This window comes from Colossoma macropomum, unplaced genomic scaffold (genome assembly GCF_904425465.1).
Source record: "Colossoma macropomum unplaced genomic scaffold, Colossoma_macropomum, whole genome shotgun sequence".
NCBI classification, from domain to species: Eukaryota; Metazoa; Chordata; class Actinopteri; order Characiformes; family Serrasalmidae; genus Colossoma; species Colossoma macropomum.
The window spans coordinates 8,073,576-8,097,921 of record NW_023494792.1 but is presented as its reverse complement, the minus strand read 5'-3'; the positions used below and the strand labels follow the sequence as shown (position 1 = coordinate 8,097,921).

At 39.5% G+C, this 24,346-nt stretch overlaps 1 protein-coding gene across 1 annotated transcript in view; it reads left to right on the top strand.

The window, feature by feature from the left end:
• Window positions 1-24,346, top strand: part of b4galnt4a (beta-1,4-N-acetyl-galactosaminyl transferase 4a) — a 192,563-nt gene that overhangs the window by 100,342 nt on the left and 67,875 nt on the right. Inside the window, exons 4-6 of the mRNA XM_036575784.1 lie at window positions 11,981-12,076; window positions 12,962-13,052; window positions 16,170-16,270. Of these exons, the coding sequence (XP_036431677.1) occupies window positions 11,981-12,076; window positions 12,962-13,052; window positions 16,170-16,270 (288 nt within the window). The remainder of the gene's footprint in view (window positions 1-11,980; window positions 12,077-12,961; window positions 13,053-16,169; window positions 16,271-24,346) is intronic.

The window sequence follows — 24,346 nt, the reverse complement described above, 5'->3', positions numbered from 1 at the left end:
TTCTTTCTTTTTCTTTCATTCGTGCTTTATTTCTTTCTGTTCTTCTTCCCGTTTTCTTTCTTTCTTTCTTTCTTTCTTTCTTTCTTTCTTTCTTTCTTTCTTTCTTCTCTCTGTTCTTCTTCTCCTGCTCCTTCCCTCCTTTCTGTCTCCTTTGAGCTGCTTCTGAAAGCCAGTGTAGTGCAGCAGTTATCCACAGCCATTATACACCATTAGGCAATCAAGGTGAATGTGAGTTATATTGCAGCTCTCTGGTGGGCCCTGATTACTGCAGGAGTGAAAGGTGATGTGCAGATGAGAGCTGATGTCTACTTGTCATCTATAATACAGTCTCATCTATATGAGCGCATTGTCTCCATGGTGGCGGTGTGTGTGTGCTGGAGGTTGCTTGTTAAACTGTAGTCGTGGTGTGTCTCTGTAGAGCAGACATGCATTAGGGGCCCACAGATGTGTGATTGTCGAACACATCACGTCACACACACACCATCCCACAGGGATTATTGGTGACAAATGGTGCGATGGCTTGTCATTGTGAAGAGTGGCGGCTCATTTGTCTGTGTCACCTGGCAACCTGTTTTTAGAGAACGTGATTTCATCATGGCATGTGGGCGGTAATACGTAGGACAGGTGGCTGATGTATCTGAGCTGTGGGGAGCTCTAAGTCTATAGACATGCGGCTGAGCTAAAGGACTCAACATACATCCACAATGGAGGAATGAAGTCAAGGTCATTTTTTTTTCAAATTGGTTTATCAAAATTGGTTTGTCATCAGTTCTTAATCTCTGTCTTTTAGGACAGATTGTAAAGTTATTTGACTAGTTTTTAGAGCTCTATATGGTCTAGCACTGTGTACCTCACTCAAAGCCTGTCTGTTTATGTTCTAACAACTGATCTTAGATCTTCAGATGTTGACCTTCTGCAAAAACCCTGCACATAAATTACTTAAAAAGGTTGAGATGCTTCTTTCTGTTATTATGCTTCTATACTCTGGAACTTAGTTCCTCCTTTTATTAGGCAGTCAAGCTCAGAACAGACATGTGAACATCTGTAAACAGAACTTTTTAATTTATCTTTTAACCTCTTTAAGCTCTTTCTGTATGTTGGGCTGCTAGTGAGCAATGAGGAGTGAAAGGGGAGGGGTGAGAACCTGCTACTGTGAAAACAGCTCACAATTCAAAGACAGCTGTGCCTAGATAAAGTGGACAGCAAGACTGCTACTTTTTTTATTTCATTAAATAGCTTTTATACTTAAGCTTTTAAATTAAAAAGCACTGTTATGAATGTTAACTTGCTTGTTCACTTATGATGGTGAAAATTGAGTTTTTAAAACATACACATTTCCATCATACAAATACATTCAATTAAAGTTATTCAAAAAAATCCACTGAGGAAGCTCAAAAACAGGTGAATATTGCATTTTATGGCTACCATGAAAAGGGTAAATTCAAATTTTACCTTTGTTTTTGTATTTATTTTTTTAATTTCATCAGTCTTATTCTCTCGGTTTATTTTAATGAATACCTTCAGTTTATTTAATCCTTTGATTTTTTTCATCCACTTCACAGAAAAAAACAGACGCACACACATTATCTTTCTGGGTCGCAGAGGGAGCTGGAGCCTACCCAAGCAGTCATTGGGCGGAAGGCAGGAAACACCCTGGACAGGTCGCCAGTCCATCATAGTAAAATGGTGTAAAACCATTTGTCTTAACAATAACAGTATTTTTGCTTTTAAAGACACCTTTATAACGAAATGCATGCAAATACGTGAATACACTAAAAAGTAACAAGAATTTCTTCTTTTCAAAAAAGTAGTCGACATCTTTAGTTTGGTTCCAGTGTTCTGCTTTAAGCCCCCCAGCTATCACATAATCACCAGCATGCTTGATTGAATGTAATGAAGTATTGCTCAGCTAAAGCAGATATTGGATGATAACTACAAATAATGCTATGCTGCCACAAGTTAACCACTTCCAAAGAAACTGAACACATTGACATACATAAAGTCACTACACATTGTATTACTATTGTGTGTATTTATCCTAATATTAGTGTTTTTCTGAGCAAATAAGTGCTTTCTGTGCATATGAACAGTTTTTTCTCACATGCCTAAAACATTTGCACAGTACTCTGTTTCATATTGCAATGTTAAATTGCATTATAACTTTCCAATTTTTTTAAAAAATGTTAATGCTGTACCTTATAAGCATTAGCAGTGTAGCCTCTATGTAAATGCTGTGTTTAACAATTAGGTCTGATTGTGCTGGTGAGGTGAGGTGAGGACATTTTGCCATTTACGCACCTGAGGAGCACAATGTTTGCTGCTATGGCAGTAAAAACGTTGTTGGACCGCTTACCTCTAAATGATACGATTGACTGATCTAGGAAAATGAACATTTTTATGCAACAGTCTGTTTTTACTGCCTGAAGATAAGAAGTTGCTGCAGAGATTATTGTTGCTGATGTGTAGGATTCTCCAGAGATTCCTTTTTTATACGAGTGTCTGCTTCTTTTATCTTTTTGCTCTGTTGTGATAAGGCTTGTAGGCCTCTTTGCAAGGTGCTTCAGTGCATCACACCGCACCCCACACGCGCGCGATACACTCGGAGCTCCATGTGTCTAAATATAGAGCCTACATCTGGTGAGAGAGTGTATGTATGCACTAGTGTATCTCCAAGTCCCCCGACACATGGCAGCTGAAGATGTTTTCTGAGAGCATTGCTCAACCACCTTTACCAAAAATACCCAGCAGGTAATGAAGAAAGCAGGCAAACATCAGCAGCAGGCCAGCGCGTTATGTTCATCAGTGCAGTTCTGTAGCTGCATACAGTACAAAAACACTACCAATGAGATCTTGCTTCATCAGGGTCATTTCTAAAATACACACAATGTAAATCTGAAAGTATTAACTTCAGCAATAGTATGTGACTACAGCCGTGTGAGTATGCATGTTCATTTAGTGTACAGGCTGCATCACGTAAAAAGCATACAATATGAATAGAACAGCATTTATAAAGTATTTGTTTGTGGAAGTAAAGTATTTGCTTCCACTAGAAGTGCTGATGGTGTTTGATATTAGGATAGCATTTTATTTTGAGTGTCCACTGTAGATGCTTAGTTTTACCGGATTGTTTGTTTGTTGTTTGTAGATAACCTATAGAGGGCTATCAACATGAAATGCTGCTATGGCAGTAAGAACGTTTTTGGACCGCTTACCTCTAAATGATATGATTGACTGATTTAGGAAAATGAATATTTTTACGCAACAGTCTGTTTTTACTGCCTGTGGTTCTTCAAGGGATCCTTAGTAAAGGAAGTGATTATGCAGTCATATGCAAAAGTTTGAATACCCCCTCCAAATTACATTTTCTAAGTGAAAATAAGTTAACACATCCTTCACAGTGAACACACTTAAATATGGCATTTTTCAGCATAACATTTCTACCTATTTGCTGAATTTGCTGAAATATTTGTAATTTATAAAATTAAACATAACAAATGTGCTATAACCATTGTACATGCCACATATTGTGTTTTTTTTTTTTTAGCAAATGAACAGTGATTGTATATTAAAATGTGTAAAGTGTGTTCTCTTTGGAGGATATGTTTAACTTATTTTCACTAACAAAATCAACACAGCATGTAATTTGACCAGGGTACTCAAACTTTTGCATATGACTGTGTACAGAACCATTTGAATGCTTAAATAGTTAAATGGTTCTTTGCATGATTAAATGATTCTTCTTAGTGTTGTGCAAGATTCTTCAGAGAATGTGAATTCTAATTCTATATAGCAGCAAAATGGTAATTATATTTTGTTATAAAAATAGTTATAGCCATAATGTGTTAAATAAATTTTAACACATTATAGCTTTTTATTTTATTTCTAATGTTATAAGTCATAGAAAGCTTTTTGGTATTATAATTTTTGTAAGATGTTCCACTGTGGATCACGGCTCTTGTGATTGCATCATTGTGTTGTATGGAACAGGACCAAGATGCCCTGCTCAAACACTGCCAACACACTGAGTTTGTGTGTGTGTGTGTGTGTGTGTGTGTGTGTGCGTGTGTGTGTGTGTGTGTTTGTGGTCTGCAGGTAGAATGACTTTGGTTTCTTCTCTGTGGGGACATTAGGGTCATTAGGAGCTGATGTCCTCAGAGCTTTCAGCCTTACAAAAGAGCAAAGCTTACACACACATGCACACACAAAAGTAACATTATCCAGAGGCAGGCTAAACCATACATAACCCCAACCCTGCTGCCAGCCAGTCGGGCAGTGAGTCTAACCTGAATCTGGTCTAGTCTGAGGCAGAGGGGATAAGGAGCGATGCTAATAGAATGTGAGTGTGTGTGTGTGTGTGTGTGTGTGTGTGTGTGTGTGTGTGTGTGTGTGTGTGTGTGTGTGTTTGTGTGTGTGAGATACTGAGTTGCAGTGGTGTGTTGTCTCTCCTAGCTCTAAAGGCTCATGCTGTGTGGAATGCTGTGCTCTGAAGGCCAGAGTTGGTGTTACTCAGTTGCAGCTGGAAGTCAAACACACACTGCACTCACACAGTTGTCACAGTGAAGACAGTTTCATGTCTGTCAAGGCCAAACATGTACAGCGAGCACTAAGATAATCCACTTGCATAATGCAACAAAATGAATGAAAAAACAACTTGGTCTAGTTTTTAAAACTAGAGCAGAAATGGAACTTCCTAACAACCATTCAAGTCCTGGTAGACCACCAAACCAGTCACCATCAGATAAACAGCACTTAAAGCCTTCATCTTTGAGAGAGAGGAGAAAATCAAGCTCCACTCTTGCTTCAGATCTGAAAAAATCCACAAGTGTTTCTGTCCATCCTTCCACTGTGAGAAGACAACTTAACACTATGAGTCTGAAAGGATGTGTAGCTGTCAAGAAACCCTTATGTGAAATATACTGTAAAATAACTTAAAACTAAATAACTGAAGGGTGTTCTCTGACTTTTGCACAGTACTTTGTAAAATCCATTCTGTGGAGCATGTGATTCAGTGAAGCTTCATTCCCGATCGTCTTCAAACACTGACCTGGGGTCGTCCTGTATATTTCAGAAAAACTCAGAAACATTGCATGATTGTCCACACTTATCCTTTAAAAGGAACCATGCCAGAATGAATCAAAATACCCTGCAAAAAATCTCTGCACTTAGAAGTAGAAAAAAAAAAAGAAAAAGGAAGCATGGTCCATGAAGCTACAGCACATAGGCTACTATTTTGACAGTGTGTATTTATAGATGTCCAATATCAGTGTTAATCTTTGTGACCTACTTTAGGCTGCAGGATTTTACTCAGACAGCAGAAAGGAGAGTGAAGACATACAGAGAGTAAAGTGGTCATAGTGACACAAGCAGTTAGTACAATTGTTATTGCACCGGAGTGTCCATCACTGAAAATATGTGTGTGTGTGTGTGTGTGATCCTCTGGTCCTCTGGAAACCCAGAGAGAAACCAAAGTAACTTAGCTGTCGGATCAAAAAATGTCCCTGTCTTTGTAGAGTGATTTTTATAAAAGCTTCACGATTCATTTTTTTTCTTTTAAACAGACCATGCAAAACCTTTGCTGGTTTATCTGAGTTAGCTTTAAGCTCAGACTTAGAACATTCAATAACATGTTACTGAATGGCAGCATTGCTAATGCTGCATGAAAACCTGTTACTCATGACAACTGATAGAGACCTACATAAACACTTATAAAGGCTTATTCCAACAAGCACCTGTTATCATAAAGGCTGCTTTGGCAACTTCAATGTCAATTTGACATAACACTTAATGACATTATGACATGTTGTTCTAACATTTTCTAGAGTTACATGAGCAAGCATGTTATGATAATTGACTTAGCATGACACTGTAATGACTGTGGCCCTTATGTAAAGTTAATACTGCATTTATTTCTGTAATATCTTTATGAATAACAATGTCAATGGAATGACACTGAGATGACAGAGTTATGTATATATCTTCTCTAGCCCTTAAGTAAAGTCAGTATCATTTACTTCTAAAAGCTCTTAAATGTATGTGATGGTGTCAATGTTTAATACTTACATATGTGTCTAAAATATATGTAAATATATTTCAAACTTGAGACATTTTTAAAAAATATGTTCAAGTATATTTCTTTGGCATATGGATTATATTGATGTGTGTCTTCACTGCAGGAAAAGACATTTAATATGCAGAATATTCTGAGAATATTCATCAAAAATCTGCAGAGTTCTATTATAAAGCTGGCCAACAGTGACTTGCGGAAGTTGAGTAGCTTGCTAGCTTAACTAACTAGGGAATTAACTAACAATAGCTAGCTACATGCATGCCACATCACCGCTCCCACACAATGTCTACACCCCCAACAATTTCACCACACTTTCACAACTTACCTCCCTACACTCCCTTCATCTAGAAATATGTACAAATTTCCATCCTATAAATGATATTTTAATTCAGGTTGTTTTTACTCTTAGAGTACCAGTATATTCACCTGTATGACAGCAGCAAGTAAATATAACAGTATAACAGAAATGTAAATATTTGTCTTTACACTTTTGAACAGTGTCTCACCAGCCAGGCTTTATTGTAAGAAGTAAGAAACACACATTAGAACGTTTCTTAATGAAATCTTTCTTACTGTTACAGTATTGTTGAAAGAGGTAGCCATGTGGGTCTTATGACAACAGATAATATCCATATTACTAACTACACAGCAAATGGAATTACGCACCTTTGAATTAACACAGATTTTCATAGGTTCATTCTGCTGTTTGAGTCCAGCTGGTGGTGAGGCTTACTGCACAGATAAATCTAAACCTGACGTTTTTAAAGTTGTGTTTGACATTTGAAATGTGTAGCACAGCATTCTGTCTGTCATGCTATCAAGTGTCCCTCAGGCACATCTGACCATATCTGGAGCTTTACATTTAAAGTATTGTAGCATAGACCCCTTGTGCAGCAATAACTGCAACTAAACATTTCTGGTAACTGTTGATTAGTCTGGCACATCAGCTTGGTGGAATTTTAGCCCACTCATCTGTACAAAACAGCTTCAACTCTTATGTTGGTGGGTTTCCTCCCATGAACTGCTTGCTTCAGGTCCTTCCACAACATTCCTATACGATTAAGGTCAGGACTTTGACTTGGCCATTACAAAACATTAACTTCATTCTTCTCTAACCATTCTTTGGTAGAATTACTAGTGTGTTTAGGTTGTCTTGCTGCAGGACACACAGTCTCTTGAATTTTTAGATCACGGACAGATGTCCTGACATTTTCCTTTAGAATTTGCTGCTTTAATTCAGAGTTCATTGTTCCATCAATGGTGGCAAACCGTCCTGGCCCAGATGCAGCAAAACAGGCCCAAACCATGATACTACCACCACCATGTTTCACAGATGGGATAAGGTTTTAGGCTGGAATGCAGTGTTTTTCTTTCTCCAAACAAAACGCTTCTCATTTAATCCAAAAAGATCTATTTTGGTCTCATCTGTCCACAAAACATTGTTCCAAAAGCCTTCTGGCTTATCCATGTGATCTTTAGCAAATTGCAGATGGGCAGCAATATTCTTTTTGAAGAGCACTGGCTTCCTCCTTGCAAACCTGCAACGCACACAATTGGTGTTTAGTGTTCTCCTGATGGTGGACTCATGAACATTAACCTTAGCCACTGTGAAACAGGCCTTTAGTTGTTTAGAAGTTACCCTGGGTACCTTTGTGACCTCGCAGACTATCACACATCTTGCTCTTGGTGTGATCTTTGTCGGTCGACCACTCCTGGGGAGCATAACAATGGTCTTGCATTTCCTCCATTTGTACACAATCTGTCTGACTGTTGATTGGTTAGGCCCAAACCCTTTAGAGATGGTTTTGTAACCTTTTCCAGCCTGATGAGCATCAACAGCTCTTCTTCTGAGGTCCCCAGAAATCTCCTTTGTTCGTGTCATGATACTCTTCCACAAACATGCGTTGTGAAGATCAGACTGTGTTAGATCCCTCTTCTTTATATAAAACAGGGTGGTCACTCACACCTGATTGCCATCCCACTGATTGAAAACACCTGATTCTAATTTCACCTTCAAATTATCTGCTAATCCTAAAGGTCTACATACTTTTGCCATTCACAGATGTATTGTTGGATCATTTTCCTCAATCAGTAAATGACCAAGTCTAATATTTTTGCATCATTTGTTTAATTTGATTCTTTTTATCTACTATGAGGACTTGTGTGAAAATCTGATGAAGTTTTAGGTCAAATTAATGCAAAAATATAGAGAATTCTAAAGGGTTCACAAACTTTCAAGCACCACTGTATATGTATTATGGCTGCAAGGCATATCACAATTGTATTATGTAGCAATAAAATCACTATGATATTTTATGCAAGTAATGAAGCCTTCATGTTTGTATGCACACAAATAGTGGCTTGCTCTGTCTCTTCTTGTATGCTGGCAGCATTAATTTCCCCAGACACTGGAATCCAGGGCTGGCACAGTGGTCCCCGAGGGGATGACATGTTAAAGATAGGACAGAAATAGAGCAGGAGGCTCCAGCACTGCATACTGACTCTTAATGTAGTGCAGAGAGAAAGAGAAAGAGAGAGAGAGAGAGAGAGAGAGAGAGAGAGAGAGAGAGATAGAGAGAGAGAGAGATGTGCATGTCTGCTGCTATGGACAGTGTGGCGTGTTGAAGAAGTGTGTGTCTGATATTCTTTCATTGATTTCATTTGGGGGGAGCTCAACAGGGAAAGAGAGGAATCAATGCCAAGTTATCAACAAAGAATAAACAATAACTCCCTGCCACTGGCTTCCTCTGTCAGAGAGAATCGAGTCCCAGGGCAGGGGAGTGAAGTGAAGCGCTGCAAAATAAAATACATGAAGCTAAAGGCAAAGTCAAGGTTACTGGATTTGGCTTAATTGACATTGGAAAGACATTAGACCAGCCCATATGGATGCAGTTGCAGGCATGCTAGCTAATGTTAATCAATTGTGACTAACTCTATCAATAAGCGTGTGGTGAAATGTTGAGCTGTGCACTGGGCCCGAAATATTCACACTCCCCTGTAGCCTCTGGGCTCAGGCCGCTCTGCTGTTTGCCACACAGCCATTTTGTTTGTTGGTGCCTTTTGCAAGGATGACTCTAGGCTCAGCTAAAGCCCAGACATTCAAGTTTATGGGCCACTTTTTCAGCTGTGTGTCTATGTGTGTGTGTGTGTGTGTGTGTGTGTGTGTGTACAGTACTGTGCAAAAGTCAGAGAATACCCTTTCATTTATTTCATTCAACTTCCAGTCAAAACAGCCATTAAGTACAAGCTACTCATTTTTCAGTGTCAGGAAAAAAGCGGAAAACATGTATTTTATTGAATATTACACAGGAACCTCATCAACCCAATGTAACATCGTTTTTTTTTTCAGAGTTGAATGTGTTCACCCTTTGCTTTATTACAGCTCCCACTCTTTTCAGGAGACAGTTTTTGACAGAAATCTGCAGGGATATTTTGCCACACCAGCAAAGTTCAGTCATAGAAGTTCGTTGCATTTTCTGCTTCTAACAATCCAAATAATCCCAAACACATTCAGTTGAGATCTAGAGGCTCTGTCCACTTCCGGTGTTCTAGTGCAAATTTTGTTTCTATTTCTTTTTCTCAGTAAGGGCTTTTTGACAGCTACACATCCTTTCAGACTCATAGTGTTGAGTTGTCTTCTCACAGTGGAAGGATGGACAGAAACACCTGTGGATTTTTTCAGATCTGAAGGAACAGTGGAGCTTGATTTTCTCCTCTTTCTCAAAAAGGAAAGCTTTAAGTACTGTTTATCTGATGGGGACAGTTTTGGTGGTCTACCAGGTCTTACACAGTTGTTAGGAGTCCCAACTCCTGTTTTGTTTCACTTATCTAATCTACTTAGGATTTTTGTTTTTAGCCATTATAGATTCAAGAAATAAATCTGTAAGTCAGCTAAGATGTGGTTGGGTAATTGATTGTGTAAATGTTAGTGTCTCTTTAAGAGGGGGGACTTAGGCCCAATCCCATTTCTTATTTTTATCCCTACCCCTTGTTTTCGAGTGTCTCCCTGCCCCTTGGAACTGAGTTACAAGGGTTAATGGTTTAAATATTCCCCTACGAAATGGGACAATCCTCAAATAAAAAAGAACATTACTTCACTGACAGGCTACTAGCAGTGCTCTGTAGGCACCCCTGCAAGTCTGCAGTGATAGCAGAGGAGGGTAAAGTCTTTTGGGCTTTATTTAATTTTAGAGCATCATATGCTTTCAAAGAGGGGGTGGGTGATAATAAATAATTAATAACTAATTCTTTGGTTATATGAAGCTGAAGTCAGCTAATCGCCAGCTTCTTGTTCAAATGTTCCCTGTTTCTCCTTAAATGATGTAGCAGTTACATTCTGGCACTTCAGGCTGGACTATTTAAGGTGGAACGGGAAATGTAGCCAGCTAGCTACCAAGACATTAGCATAGTATCAGCGATTTTTTATGCTTGTTATGAAGAAAAGGACCATAATACATTGAAATGTCATTAAACTAAGATAATTCAATGGTTACCATAATGTTTGATGGAGAAAATATTCACATTTGTGGGTTTCTTTGGTCACTTGCGCAGCCATCTTGTCTGTTTTTCTTTTTTCCTCATAACACTGCCTTTGGAATTTGCCTCAGAAAAACCTCCATTTGGAGGGCCATGTAGTCCTAACACTTTGCCAAACCCCTCTATCTCAACAAAAATCAGGACACCCTACCCCTAGACATGAAGGTGCAAAATGGAGGGCTAAGGGCTGAGTGGTAGGGCCAGGGCTGAAATAGGACTGGGCCTTAATGTCAGTGACTCCTTTGAGAGCAGCTTTAGTTGGGAGGATTTAGGTGTATTTCACTGGTTTTAAGATTGGAAGGATAGAAGAGTTAATGTGTCAGTAGAGTGCATAGAAGTAAAGAGAGGACAAATTAATACTATACCAAATACTGATAGTTTTGATTGACTGATACATTTACATTTGAATGTAAGGTGGTCTCTGACTGTCTCTGGATATGTCTGTGTGCATGTATGTACACTGTCTGTCCAAATGTATCCAAACACCTCTTCTAATTAGTGAATTCAGTTACTTGAAGGTGCACTCATTGCTGACACAGATGTTCAGATGTACACACATCTTGTATCATCTCCATAGAAAGGCATTTTCAATAGAATGGGTTGCTCTGGAGCAGCTGCACATGGACCTAAGGTCACCATGCCCAGTGGCAAGTGTCAGCTAGAGGAGTATAAAGCCCCCAGTATTGAGCTGTGGAGCAGTGAAGCTGTGTTCTCTGGAGTGATGAAGCTCTATCCAGTAACTTTGGGATAAATTGCAGTGGAAGTTGTGATCCACAACTGACCTTTCAACATCAGTATCTGACCTCGCTAATGCTCTTGTAGCCGAATGCAGTCAAATCCCCAAAGCAGTGTTCCAACTTCTTCTAGTGTAAAGCCTGTTCAGAGGAGTAGAGGCTGTTACTGCAGCAGTGGGCAGTACTCAGTAAGCTAGTATCCTCTTCTGAGGATAGTGCAGGTTCTACAGCAGGTTAGCTGATAGTTACCTGATATCCCAGTACAGAGATGAATGAGAAGCTAACAGCACAGCCGTTCTGTCTCCTGTGTTTATCTCCGTCTCTCTATACTGATCTGTCTCATGATAGTATCAGACTGATAATGCAGAGAGACTCAGCATGGATCAAACAGGAAACACTTCACAGAGACGGTCATTTTAAAGGGTTTCTGTTCTCAGAGTTCTTACTCCCCTAAGAGCTCACTAACTCTCTCAAGCTCTGTTTCTTCTTTTTCTACTTCTCCTTTCACTTTCTTTTAACTTCCAGCTCTTAAAGTTCTGTTTTTTTTGTGTGTGCCCACTCATTTATCAATTTACTCAGTTATCAGTGTTTCCTGCCTTATCAAATGTAGTGACTCTCTCTCTCTCCCTCCTTTTTTCCACAGTTTAAAGGTCAGGCTAACCTCCATGTTTTTGAAGACTGGTGTGGCTCCTCTGTCTCTCAGCTCAGAAAGAATCTTCATTTTCCTCTGTTCCCTCATGTGAGTAAAGTTATGATGGTGAATTTATGCTTTATGATGTGTGAATTCATACACATGCTAGTTGTTATGCAGGTTTAGTTTTAGCTGAGACTGAAAGAGAGACACTAATAACACTGCATCAAACATAACAGCCTTTATCAGATCCATCAATGTGAACCAATCTCTCTCGCTCTCTCTCCTCTCATTACAGCTCTGAGGGCTCAAACAATAGAACATGAGAGGGAGTGTGTTATCATGAATAACATCTCAGCTGTGATGTGGTCATAGGTAGATCATCACAGTCGTGATGTTATCTGTGATAACACACAACCACAAGTGTTCCATTGCTTCTGTTCTAAATTTAAAAAACATAGCAAAGAAGCCTTGAATGTTATATCTGAACATTTTGGAAAAGCATATCACCAACGCTTTTGTCATTAAGGGATCGTCTAAACCGCCTAAATCTTGCAAATTCACTTATGGTAAAGAGAGTGTCTTTTTTAAACCTCTTACAAATCCCAGTTAAGAGAAGCCACTCTGTTTACTACCTGTGGTTTTATATGATTTTCCATTTTTTTTAGCTAAATACATGGGAAATAAAACTTAAAAAGACATCCTGGTTATGCACTGTTTAGACGATCCCTTAATGAATAACGACAGTGTTGGTGATCTCCTTTTCTGAAACATTATATTCAGTGAAATTTAACGACAGACATGTTGTTGTCCAAAAGTCTGAGACCGCATTGAGAACCTGGAATTTCTCTTTAAATAGAAAATGTAAAACCATGCTATTAGATAGAGTCATCTATCTTTCATAACACCAGGTTCAGTACTTCAGTACTTGCACGATTAATCTGAGAATTAATAGAACCGTCAGTGTCATTTAATTCTTGCTTGCCTCCCCAGACAAGAACTATAGTGAAGAAACTTGCTGTTGCTCCAAAATGGAAAAACTATGGCTTGAGAATCTTTGGCTACATTCATCCGTACAAAGACGGTAATCATTTCACTACACTGCACACACTCTCACACTCCATTCACACACTCATTCAACAGAACAGAAGTTGTCTTAAAGAGTGTACACCTGTGCTTTTATAGAGTGTACACCTGTGCTCTTACAGTGTGTACACCGGTGCTCTTAAAGAGTGTACACCTCTGCTTTTATAGAATGTACACCTGTGCTCTTAAAGAGTGTACACCTGTGCTCTTAAACAGTGTACACCTGTGCTCTTATAGAATGTACACCTGTGCTCTTAAAGAGTGTACACTTGTGCCCTTAAAGAGTGTATACCTAGGCTTTTATAGAGCGTACACCTGTGCTTTTATAGAATGTACACCTGTGCTCTTAAAGAGTGTACACCTGTGCTCTTAAAGAGTGTACACCTCTGCTTTTATAGAGTGTACACCTGTGCTCTTATAGAATGTACACCTGTGCTCTTAAAGAGTGTACACCTCTGCTTTTATAGAGTGTACACCTGTGCTCTTATAGAATGTACACCTGTGCTCTTAAAGAGTGTACACCTGTGCTCTTATAGAATGTACACCTGTGCTCTTAAAGAGTGTACACCTCTGCTTTTATAGAGTGTACACCTGTGCTCTTATAGAATGTACACCTGTGCTCTTAAAGAGTGTACACCTCTGCTTTTATAGAGTGTACACCTGTGCTCTTATAGAATGTACACCTGTGCTCTTAAAGAGTGTACACCTGTGCTCTTATAGAATGTACACCTGTGCTCTTAAAGAGTGTACACCTCTGCTTTTATAGAGTGTACACCTGTGCTCTTATAGAATGTACACCTGTGCTCTTAAAGAGTGTACACCTCTGCTTTTATAGAGTGTACACCTGTGCTCTTATAGAATGTACACCTGTGCTCTTAAAGAGTGTACACCTGTGCTCTTATAGAATGTTCACCTGTGCTCTTAAAGAGTGTACACCTGTGCTCTTAAAGAGTGTACACCTGTGCTCTTAAACAGTGTACACCTGTGCTCTTATAGAATGTACACCTGTGCTCTTAAAGAGTGTACACTTGTGCCCTTAAAGAGTGTATACCTAGGCTTTATAGAGCGTACACCTGTGCTTTTATAGAATGTACACCTGTGCTCTTAAAGAGTATACACCTGTGCTCTTAAAGAGTGTACACCTCTGCTTTTATAGAGTGTACACCTGTGCTCTTATAGAATGTACACCTGTGCTCTTAAAGAGTGTACACCTCTGCTTTTATAGAGTGTACACCTGTGCTCTTATAGAATGTACACCTGTGCTCTTAAAGAGTGTACACCTGTGCTCTTATAGAATGTACACCTGTGCTCTTAAAGAGTGTACACCTGTGCTCTTATAGAATGTACACCTGTACTCTTAAAGAGTGTACACCTCTGCTTTTATAGAGTGTACACCTGTGCTCTTATAGAATGTACACCTGTGCTCTTAAAGAGTGTACACCTGTGCTCTTATAGAATGTACACCTGTGCTCTTAAAGAGTGTACACCTGTGCTCTTATAGAATGTACACCTGTGCTCTTAAAGAGTGTACACCTCTGCTTTTATAGAATGTACACCTGTGCTCTTAAAGAGTGTATACCTGTGCTCTTATAGAGTGTGCACCTATGTTCTTAAGGAGTTTACACTTATGGTTTTATAGAGTGTACACCTGTGCTCTATAGAATGTACACCTGTGCTCTTAAAGAGTGTACACCTCTGCTTTTATAGAGTGTACACCTGTGCTCTTATAGAATGTACACCTGTGCTCTTGAAGAGTGTACACCTGTGCTCTTATAGAATGTTCACCTGTGCTCTTAAAGAGTGTACACCTGTGCTCTTAAAGAGTGTACACCTGTGCTCTTAAAGAGTGTACACCTGTGCTCTTAAACAGTGTACACCTGTGCTCTTATAGAATGTACACCTGTGCTCTTAAAGAGTGTACACTTGTGCCCTTAAAGAGTGTATACCTAGGCTTTTATAGAGCGTACACCTGTGCTTTTATAGAATGTACACCTGTGCTCTTAAAGAGTGTACACCTGTGCTCTTAAAGAGTGTACACCTCTGCTTTTATAGAGTGTACACCTGTGCTCTTATAGAATGTACACCTGTGCTCTTAAAGAGTGTACACCTCTGCTTTTATAGAGTGTACACCTGTGCTCTTATAGAATGTACACCTGTGCTCTTAAAGAGTGTACACCTGTGCTCTTATAGAATGTACACCTGTGCTCTTAAAGAGTGTACACCTGTGCTCTTATAGAATGTACACCTGTGCTCTTAAAGAGTGTACACCTGTGCTCTTATAGAATGTACACCTGTGCTCTTAAAGAGTGTACACCTCTGCTTTTATAGAATGTACACCTGTGCTCTTAAAGAGTGTATACCTGTGCTCTTATAGAGTGTGCACCTATGTTCTTAAGGAGTTTACACTTATGGTTTTATAGAGTGTACACCTGTGCTCTTATAGAATGTACACCTGTGCTCTTAAAGAGTGTACACCTCTGCTTTTATAGAATGTACACCTGTGCTCTTAAAGAGTGTATACCTGTGCTCTTATAGAGTGTGCACTTATGTTCTTAAGGAGTTTACACTTATGGTTTTATAGAGTGTATACCTGTGCTCTTATAGGGTGTTCTAAATCATTGCACATGACTTATATGTAGTTAGTGAATGCCGCTGCTGCCGTGCATTTAAATTGTTGGTGAGCCTGACAAAATTACAGCTTTACACTTTACATTCTCACATCTGCACTCAAACACATGTCTATGTACAAAATATAGTTCTTCTTTCACTCATGTACACTCAAAAAGAGCAACTACAGGATGAATAACACAGGTCAGACCATCTGTCATGCTCTTTCTATCTTTCTTCCCTTTTTTGGTTAATTTTTCATAAACAAAGCTGCCATTTACATTGTGTCTATCAGCTTTTTATAACGAATGGACCTGAATGGATTAGACATTTAGAAATGGTCCAACATTGCTTGACATGAAATATCTTTACCAAAATCTAAATTAAGGTTAAGAAAGGTTTTGCTTTCCTTATGAAGTTACCATTTTGACAATACTAGGTTCAGTTATGATAGTGTCAGTATCATCTTCTTCATATGTTTCCTGTACATTCTGTCTCATTTTTCTAGGAGACTTTCAGTTTGCGGTGGCCTCTGATGATAACTCTGAATTCTGGCTGAGTTCAGACGAAAGCCCGCTGAACGCCAGGCTGCTGGTCTATGTGGGGCAGGTTAGTGTTCCAGTACAGAAACCCACACTATCATAACTCACCACTGCTCTGCAGATCCCATGACTACACATTCAGGAAGAGCTGGCTTTTCAAAATGTTTTAATAAAGATAAGCATGCATGCTTTGATGGTTTTTCATAACTTGGAAGAATAGTCAGATTAGTTAAAATTAATTTTAAATTCTTAATTGAAACGTAATTGAAAAAATTAACAGTTTGAAAATTCAAATTTCAAAAGAAGGTAAGTTGTCCTCAAACTTTTGATGGCCAATGTATGGTTCAGCAAAAAATAATATTTACACATTTTTTTTTCGCTAATCCCACATGTAGTCAAAGAGCCAAGATCTGGCTGATATTTCCATATTTGGCTTCTTTAGCACTGGAGCTATGAGGCTAATGTTATGGTAACAAACACTGGAATAAAAATTTTATTCAAGTTTGCAATAGGTCATACTGTGCTCTAAACCACACGGCAAGTCTCAGTGAAAATCTGGAATCAGTTTAAACAGGTTGAGAGACATTTTGGGGAAGTATTTATGAAAAAGATTTGGGTGACTATTGCCTTTTAGTGTTTGTTAGTAACTCTCCTGTGCTAAACTGAAGAAGAAGAATTTTGACAGCAAACATGTCTCAGCTGATTGACAGAGTGTAGAGTAAGCAGAAAATTGTGTAAATTGATTTTTCACCATTCCTTTAATACAGGGCTCACTTGAGGGTAGATGCCTGCATGGTAACTCCATGGTCTTGGAGTGTGGAGCTGTATGTGTGTGTTTTTTTATCACCCACTGTCAGGGTTGTGTTTCTGTACAGTACAAACCCTGAGATGGGACTCTAATGCTGCAGGGCAGGCCAGGTTTTCACCTCACATGTTCTTACTGAGCTGACTGTTTACTCACACTTAACAGCTAATCACTAATCCACCACTTCCCCAAACACGCAATGTCACATGACCTTCAGTTTACTTCTTCGGATACGTCCGTCAAATGCAGCTCATTCAGAAATGACTGTGAACGAAACTGAGTGAGCGTTATGCTAAATTGGGCCAATGTGATGTGTAATTAAATGTGTAATTAAATTTGAATTGACTTAATTAAAAAAGGCACATTTCAGAACTGATGGCAGCCATTCAGTAAGAACCTCATTTCTCAAACATGTGAGATCTACACCACTGATATCTTTATGGACATGTGGCGCACGATTACATCAAAGGCCTCCTGAATGCTTTTGTACATCATGATGTTGAATCTGACTGCAGCCGTGGTTTGCCTTTCAGTAATGTGAGATTTTCACAGATTCTGGGCTCCATGACGGTGGTAAAGTAAACATCACATTTGATCTCCTGCTGTTCCACCAGAGGGCTCATGTTACTTTAAATGGAGATAAACCAAGATGCTGAAATCTGTAAATGTGAGATTGTCGATATCAATGCATGACAAAATGTACTCCACTGGCTCTCTCGCTGTGGCTGCGGAACGAAAGATCTAGAGAGTGGATGCTGTGGAAGACCTCTTTTGTATGTCTGTTAGTAGGAGTATAAATCTGTGAGCTCAGAATGATTTGATTCCTTAGGAAATGATTCACTGCATCATCAAATCCATCTAAATTTTATTGTTTTGATCCAATTGAGAATTTTAAAAATGAACTGTAGACACTAATGTGACTGGAAAACCAATAGTAAAGACAATTAATAAAAACATTTAGTAAAGATATACTAGATCTAAATGCTATAGTAAAGTTAATGCATTTGTAGTATATGCATAATGTGAAATTCTGGACTAGGGTGGGAAATTCTCTAGGAATAATATGTGGAATAGAAATTTGACGAGTCCTAAATTTAAAATACTGTCATAATTTTTAAAAACTAGCATCATTTTTAAATACGGTGGTATAACATTAATAAGGGATACTGCTGTATTTAATAATGATGGCAATATTTTAAAATGATCACAGTATTTCAAATGTGTCACATTTCTCTTCATAGGAGGTGCTGATAGAAAGCACAGAACATATTTGATTTCGCTTTCATTCACCATTCTCTCGACTTTGCGCTCTCAGAGATTCTCTAAATGGTTGTCGTTTTTGAAGCTAAAACAAAACCTTTGCTTTGGTGTGCGACACATTTGACCTGCTAACTGTATTGTTAGCTTAGCCAAAATGCTACAGTCCCAAACACCACAACAGGTTTTATTCCAGCTTTGTTTCACTCGAACACCAGTCGCTAAATTGTACCTTCTTAGATATAATCTAAATGGGTGCCATTTTAGCATCAGTTAGGTGAAACCAACCCTGTACTGTGCTGTGAGGCATGTTTGGCCTGCTAACTAAGCACTTGTTAGCTTAACTAAATGTTCCATTTTCAACACCACAGAACAGGTTTGATTTTGGATTCTGTCACTCCAACACCAGTCACTCGACTTTTGCTCTCACAGAGATTAGTTGTTATTATCTACACTTGTTTCATCAGAGCACCAGTTAGTCAGAATCAAACCAGTACTGTGCTGTGTGGCATTGTTTGGGTCAGTAGCCTGCTTGCTAAGCTAATGTTAAGTTAGCTGATCAGGCTACAGATCTAAACACCACAGAACAGGTTTAATTCCATCTTTCTGTTTCTTCAACAGACTTCTTTGCTTGACTTCCCTCCCTCAGATTTGAATCATTATCATACAAAGTTGTGTCAGTGCTTTAGTTAACCAGAACTGAACATGTTGTGTGACGAGCAGAGCTGTTATCCTGCTAGCTAAGTTAATGCTAATTGTTAGACAGATTTGACATTTGTTAAATGATAACTTAAAAATCATACACTGCGTTCATTTATTTGGTGACACTGTAAACTTTTTGATTATTTTAGATTTTGAAATGACGTTGGATGAGGCGGCACAAAACTGATATAATGCTATTCTATTACTTATGACCATAAAGTGACCATATTGGCTGTTAAGCAGATTTACTTCCAAGCTGCCAGTATTTACTGGCTCCACATTGATGACAGAAACAGCTCAAGCTCAAATAAACAAACATTTTTCACTGCTGTCCTCTAAATGCTTTATAACATCAGTCAGAAGAGTTTTCTTACTTGTGTTGTTTTCATAAGACCTATGGTGTGTCGCAGTAAATGCGTTTTCAGCTTTAATTTACTTGCAAGTATTTGCTTCAATCCAACTGATGAAAATGTATTGAATTCACACTCTTTTTGTTGCAGTGTAAGAAAAGCTGTGGAAAAGAATTTCCATCAGCTTAAAGGATTGCAATCTGGCAATTATGTAATAATTGTGACAGGCCTACTTAGAACTGATAAATTTTAATTTTTTCGTGGACTACTTGTGAAATACCCAATTTTTTGTGTCATGAATACACCATGACTTCATATTGCTGTAACACACACAGCCGCCTGCTCCTTTCTCTCATTTTTAAACCCGCTGTTTCTGCTAACCTTGGTGTAAAACTAGGCCGGTAAAGTAGAATGTTTCCATGATAGTTTTGTTTTCAGCTATTTGCGACTTATAAATGAAAAGTGTGGCGCTCATGGCTGGAAGTACACTCGAAGCATAACATCGTCCTTCATATTCCACTGTAAAATAGTCCCACACTGCTGACGTTTAGATCTCTTTGTTATCTTCTGAAAGCATGCCTCTCTGCAGGAGGTTATGGGTAATGCTTGTTCACATAATTTCTACAGCAACAGTGGCATAAAGAGAGTAGGAAAAACAAGAAACAAAGGATGTAGCCAATACCTGATCCATTAAAATATGCCTACTTTGGCTGTAACACTGATACCTTGGACATCTTTAAATGTAATAGATTCAGACATTCCAAATTTGGTACAGTTGAATTGCCACCCTCAGGTTGCGTCGGTGCATTTTTACCCTCCTATTTGTTAGCAATCCATACCTGTCTGACCTCCTTGCCCTGCTGTCTCTTGCTGTCCTCTCTGAATACAGAAGTGGGCAGTGACCTACCCAATCAGCTCCACCCTGACCATGGTCTCCATGGACACTGCAGGGAAATGTCCAATAGAAGGCTGGGAGTCTCTTCACAACGTAGTAGCATTAGCATGGGTGCTGCCCTTCGTGGACCAGAAGCCCTTTCCTTATGTGTGTAACTTTAATCAAATCGCATAGCCAGCAGCTAATTGCTAATTAAATTTCCCTCTGGTGATAGGGCCTGATCTGCAGGGGCAAGCAGAGAAATGTATGAGGAAACATAGGCTGTGTGGAATACAATTAGCTGCCCAGCCAAAGCCTGCGCGTGTGTGTGTGTGTGCAGGCTTTGACGCAGGGTCAGTGTATCGACCACTGCTGGCTGAGAGACGTCTTAGCACACCTATACATGCACACACACACATAACAGAACATTCGATATCCTGCCACGGAGGTGTGTGATCGATTGGCAAGACGAGGTGGCACGTGGCCCTTTGTCTCAGTGAATAATTGCTGCCTGTCCAGAATTCAGAGTGATTTCCTGTAGGCCCAGTCGCTGATGGACTAGTTTCACTGCAGTCCAGTCAAGCGGAGAGAGAGAAAACCAGCGGCTCTGAGCGCCCCCGTGTCGAGGAGCAGCCGATGGAGTGGCGGCTGAGCCCTGAAATGGAGAGTTGTCTGGAGGGTCTGCGTCTCAATAGACTGGTCTCTGTTTAAAATAGCATGCCTGCCGGGGTGAACGGTCTTTTCAATTCCGCTAGCACTCCTCGGCATAAAGGGAGAATGAAGTAGGAACAAAAAAGACAGGGGTTACAGAGGGGGAGAGAGAGGGAGAAAGAGAGAGAGACAGACTGTGAAGGGAGTGAAATCTCACTCGTACGTAATGCCTCTCTGGCTCTATTGCTTCCCTATTCTCCACGTCTGCCCCGTTCCATTTGTGAAGGCTTCAGGGGTCACTTCAGGGACTGAAATGAGTTTTGGTAGGGTAAATCCCACATTTCACATCACTCAGAAAATACAGAAAGAGCCTAAGGTAGCTGTATCTGTCCATGTTACAGAAATACTTCATGGTTTTATGTGAAGGAGAGAAAGAGAGAGAGAGCTGGGGACACTTTCATTTCACTGCATTTTTTGCCATCTCTGCTGTGAAGCCACAATAGGATGCTGAATTAAGAGCCGTGTTTATTGTGCTGTAGGTCCACCCTTGCGAAATCTTGACCTTAAAGAAGAATTCCACCGATTTCTCAACATTTCTCCATAACTCAATGGTTGAGATAAAACATACTTATGCAGAGTGGTTTGAACTGTAGAGAAACATACTGCCTGGGATTTGTTTACAGTGATAGTGATAGGAACCAGGGGTCATGATGGCTACAACTCAAATATAGTCATTTTATTTATTATCCAGAGACGCCAATGAACCTACATATGTTCCAAATTTTTATGTTGAGAATGGTAAAATAGTGATAAATTGAAAAAAAAAGGTTTTCTTTGGGGACCACAGTGTCCTATAATGCTCTGCTTGTAAGTCTCTGCTATGAAACAGTTAGAGAAATATGCTCTAGTCCATAACCTGATCTTAAAACTATCGTAAAACAATGTCTCAGACATCAGGCAGTGTATTCATAAGCACTTTATGTAATAGCTCTCTGTGAAGGAGCTTTTAGAAGTATTAAATCTTTTATAGTTGGTTCTTATCACCACTGTGAACAATTCTGACTCAGTGAGTTTCTCTAGAATGAAGTACTTCAAACCACTCGAAATGATGTCCTTTACTTCCTAATGATTAAATTATATCAAATTTTTAAAACATCTGTGGTATTTATTGATATGGTTTGACCAAAAATCTAATGTACACGTTTTTCCCTTTACCCTGAATGCAGTTAATAAACCTTTGGCATGTTGGGTGTCTGTGTGCTTCCTTAGGTTTGCTCTAGAGCAGGGGTGCCCAGACTTTTTGATTTGGAGGGCCAAAGGCCAGATAAAGCCCACATCAACCACAGTGCCAGACAAAAAAAAAGCCCAGTAAATCTAATGATAGTGGCGCTAAACTGCTGTGTAGTGTATATCTTAGCCGTCATTATCATGAAACACCCTGGAGAGGTCGCCAGGCCATCACAGGCCAGACAGACAGATACATCCACACACACATTCACACCTAGGGGCAATTTAGCATGTCCAATTGGCCTGACTGCACGTCTTTGGACCGTGGGAGGAAACTGGAGAAAACCCACATGGACACGGGGAGAACATGTAAACACCACACAGAAAGGACCCTAGTCACCCGGCCAGGATTGAACCCAGGGCCTTCTTGCTGTGAGGTGACAGTGCTACCCACTGCGCCACTGTGCTGCCCACAATACAGAACAATAAAACATAAAAATTACAGAAAGGAACATTTGATTTTATAACATGATGTTGACTGTTGGCTGTGAATCCCTAATGACAATACGTATGACACAGTGCATTCACTTAAGACGGCAAGGCAGATGGTTAGTGTAAACAGAATAACAGCTAAATGAAATCTTCTGACTTGGTTCTGGGATAGAAACATTGCGTAAATTGAGTAGCCACTCCCATCTCTGCCATCTATGTCGAGACTTCTTATCCTCTTCTGAATTGGTCATAAACATTGCAGACATCCTGTGGTAAAATTACATTACCCCACCTCCCCATAGGAAACTAATCCCATCCGGATGCTGCTTAAGTTTTACTTCCACTGAAACAGATTGATTCATCAAGCAATGCTTTTAAACAACATCCCAAAATTCTTTAGTCTGGACAAACTTTTCAGTGTGTGCTTTTCTCATGCTGTGAAGTGCTGATATAGCAAAGTGCTCTAGTGAATTAATTTGCTTATTTGCTTCCCACACATCCATTTTCTTATGAGCATGGGCCTCATGGAACAAAGGAGTATGTCACTCCAGCATGCCAGATTAAAAACTGTTTAAGGTAATGAAAGTAGGGAGGAATAATGAAGTCAGGAGTAAAACTAAAGTGGGGGCAGTGCAGGGTAAAATCTGTTCAAAGTGGAAGACGGGCTGGGAGACTCCGAATGTGAAATGCAAACTCGACCCAAACCTAAACACATACTTGAGAACTGACATCCAAAACTGGTTCCAGTCCTGTCCTGGACAATATTCAAAATGGTGGTAACAGTGGTACACCATGCAAAGTCTATGGCATGGTAAATTAGACCACTGTTATCTACAAAAATTGCCTTTTTTAAGTATTTTTCATACTTAAAAACATTAGAAGCAGCCACACTGTAGCCTGAACCCATTTTCCCATTAAACTGTCCATTTTGATAGATAGTAGCATGTCATACAGTGTAAGCAAGTCTATTTCAGTTTATTTACCTTCCCCGGGTGTGTGATGGTTTAGATAGCAGTTTGCTAACTGGTGTCTATAAGCTTCTATTATGTGTTAGCTAAGTTAGCCTTGTAGCTTCAGTGCGAAACTAAAGAAAGAAACTTTAGATATCAAACATTTCTTGGCTGATTAAGTATATTTAGGGTAAAGGAAATGTTGTATACATTCAAATTTTAAGTGTCTCTTTAAGTTTTGGAAGAGAGCCCACAGTGCTGAGCACATATTTTGGTTTGCCCTGTTCTGCCACATTATTGAACTCAGGAAGGGGCTGATGCTTACTTAATGAGTTGAATTAAGCATATTAGAGCATTGATAAAAACAAATTGCATTTGAATAATACTCTGCCTGCATGCGTGCCTCCATGCGTGTGTGCGTGGGTGGAAGCAATACATACTCACCACAGAAGCCCCACTTAAAGTGCTCAAATGGAGGCAGAGTGTGTGAATGATGTGTCTGTTCCACATTAACCTTTTTGAAGCTGAAGTTTTGTACTCTAGTTGAGAGCATGGATGTTTTTACTCCGTACTGAGTGCAGCCACTACAGTCTGTCGGGATGTATTCGTCCTTCAACAGTTGCTAGATGTTTTTCTACAGGTGGAAATGTACTGAAGGAGCGTGGAGCAAGGGGTGTGTGCAACACATACCCTCCACCAGCAGTCCTGCTCTAATCCCAGCTAGAGAAAGAACTGTAAGAGCTGTAGTTGGCAGCAGAAGTAATTAGCTTTGGCTGGATCACGACTGCGTGTTTATACCTACAGTGGAACAAGGTGTGTGTGTGATGTGCCCAGC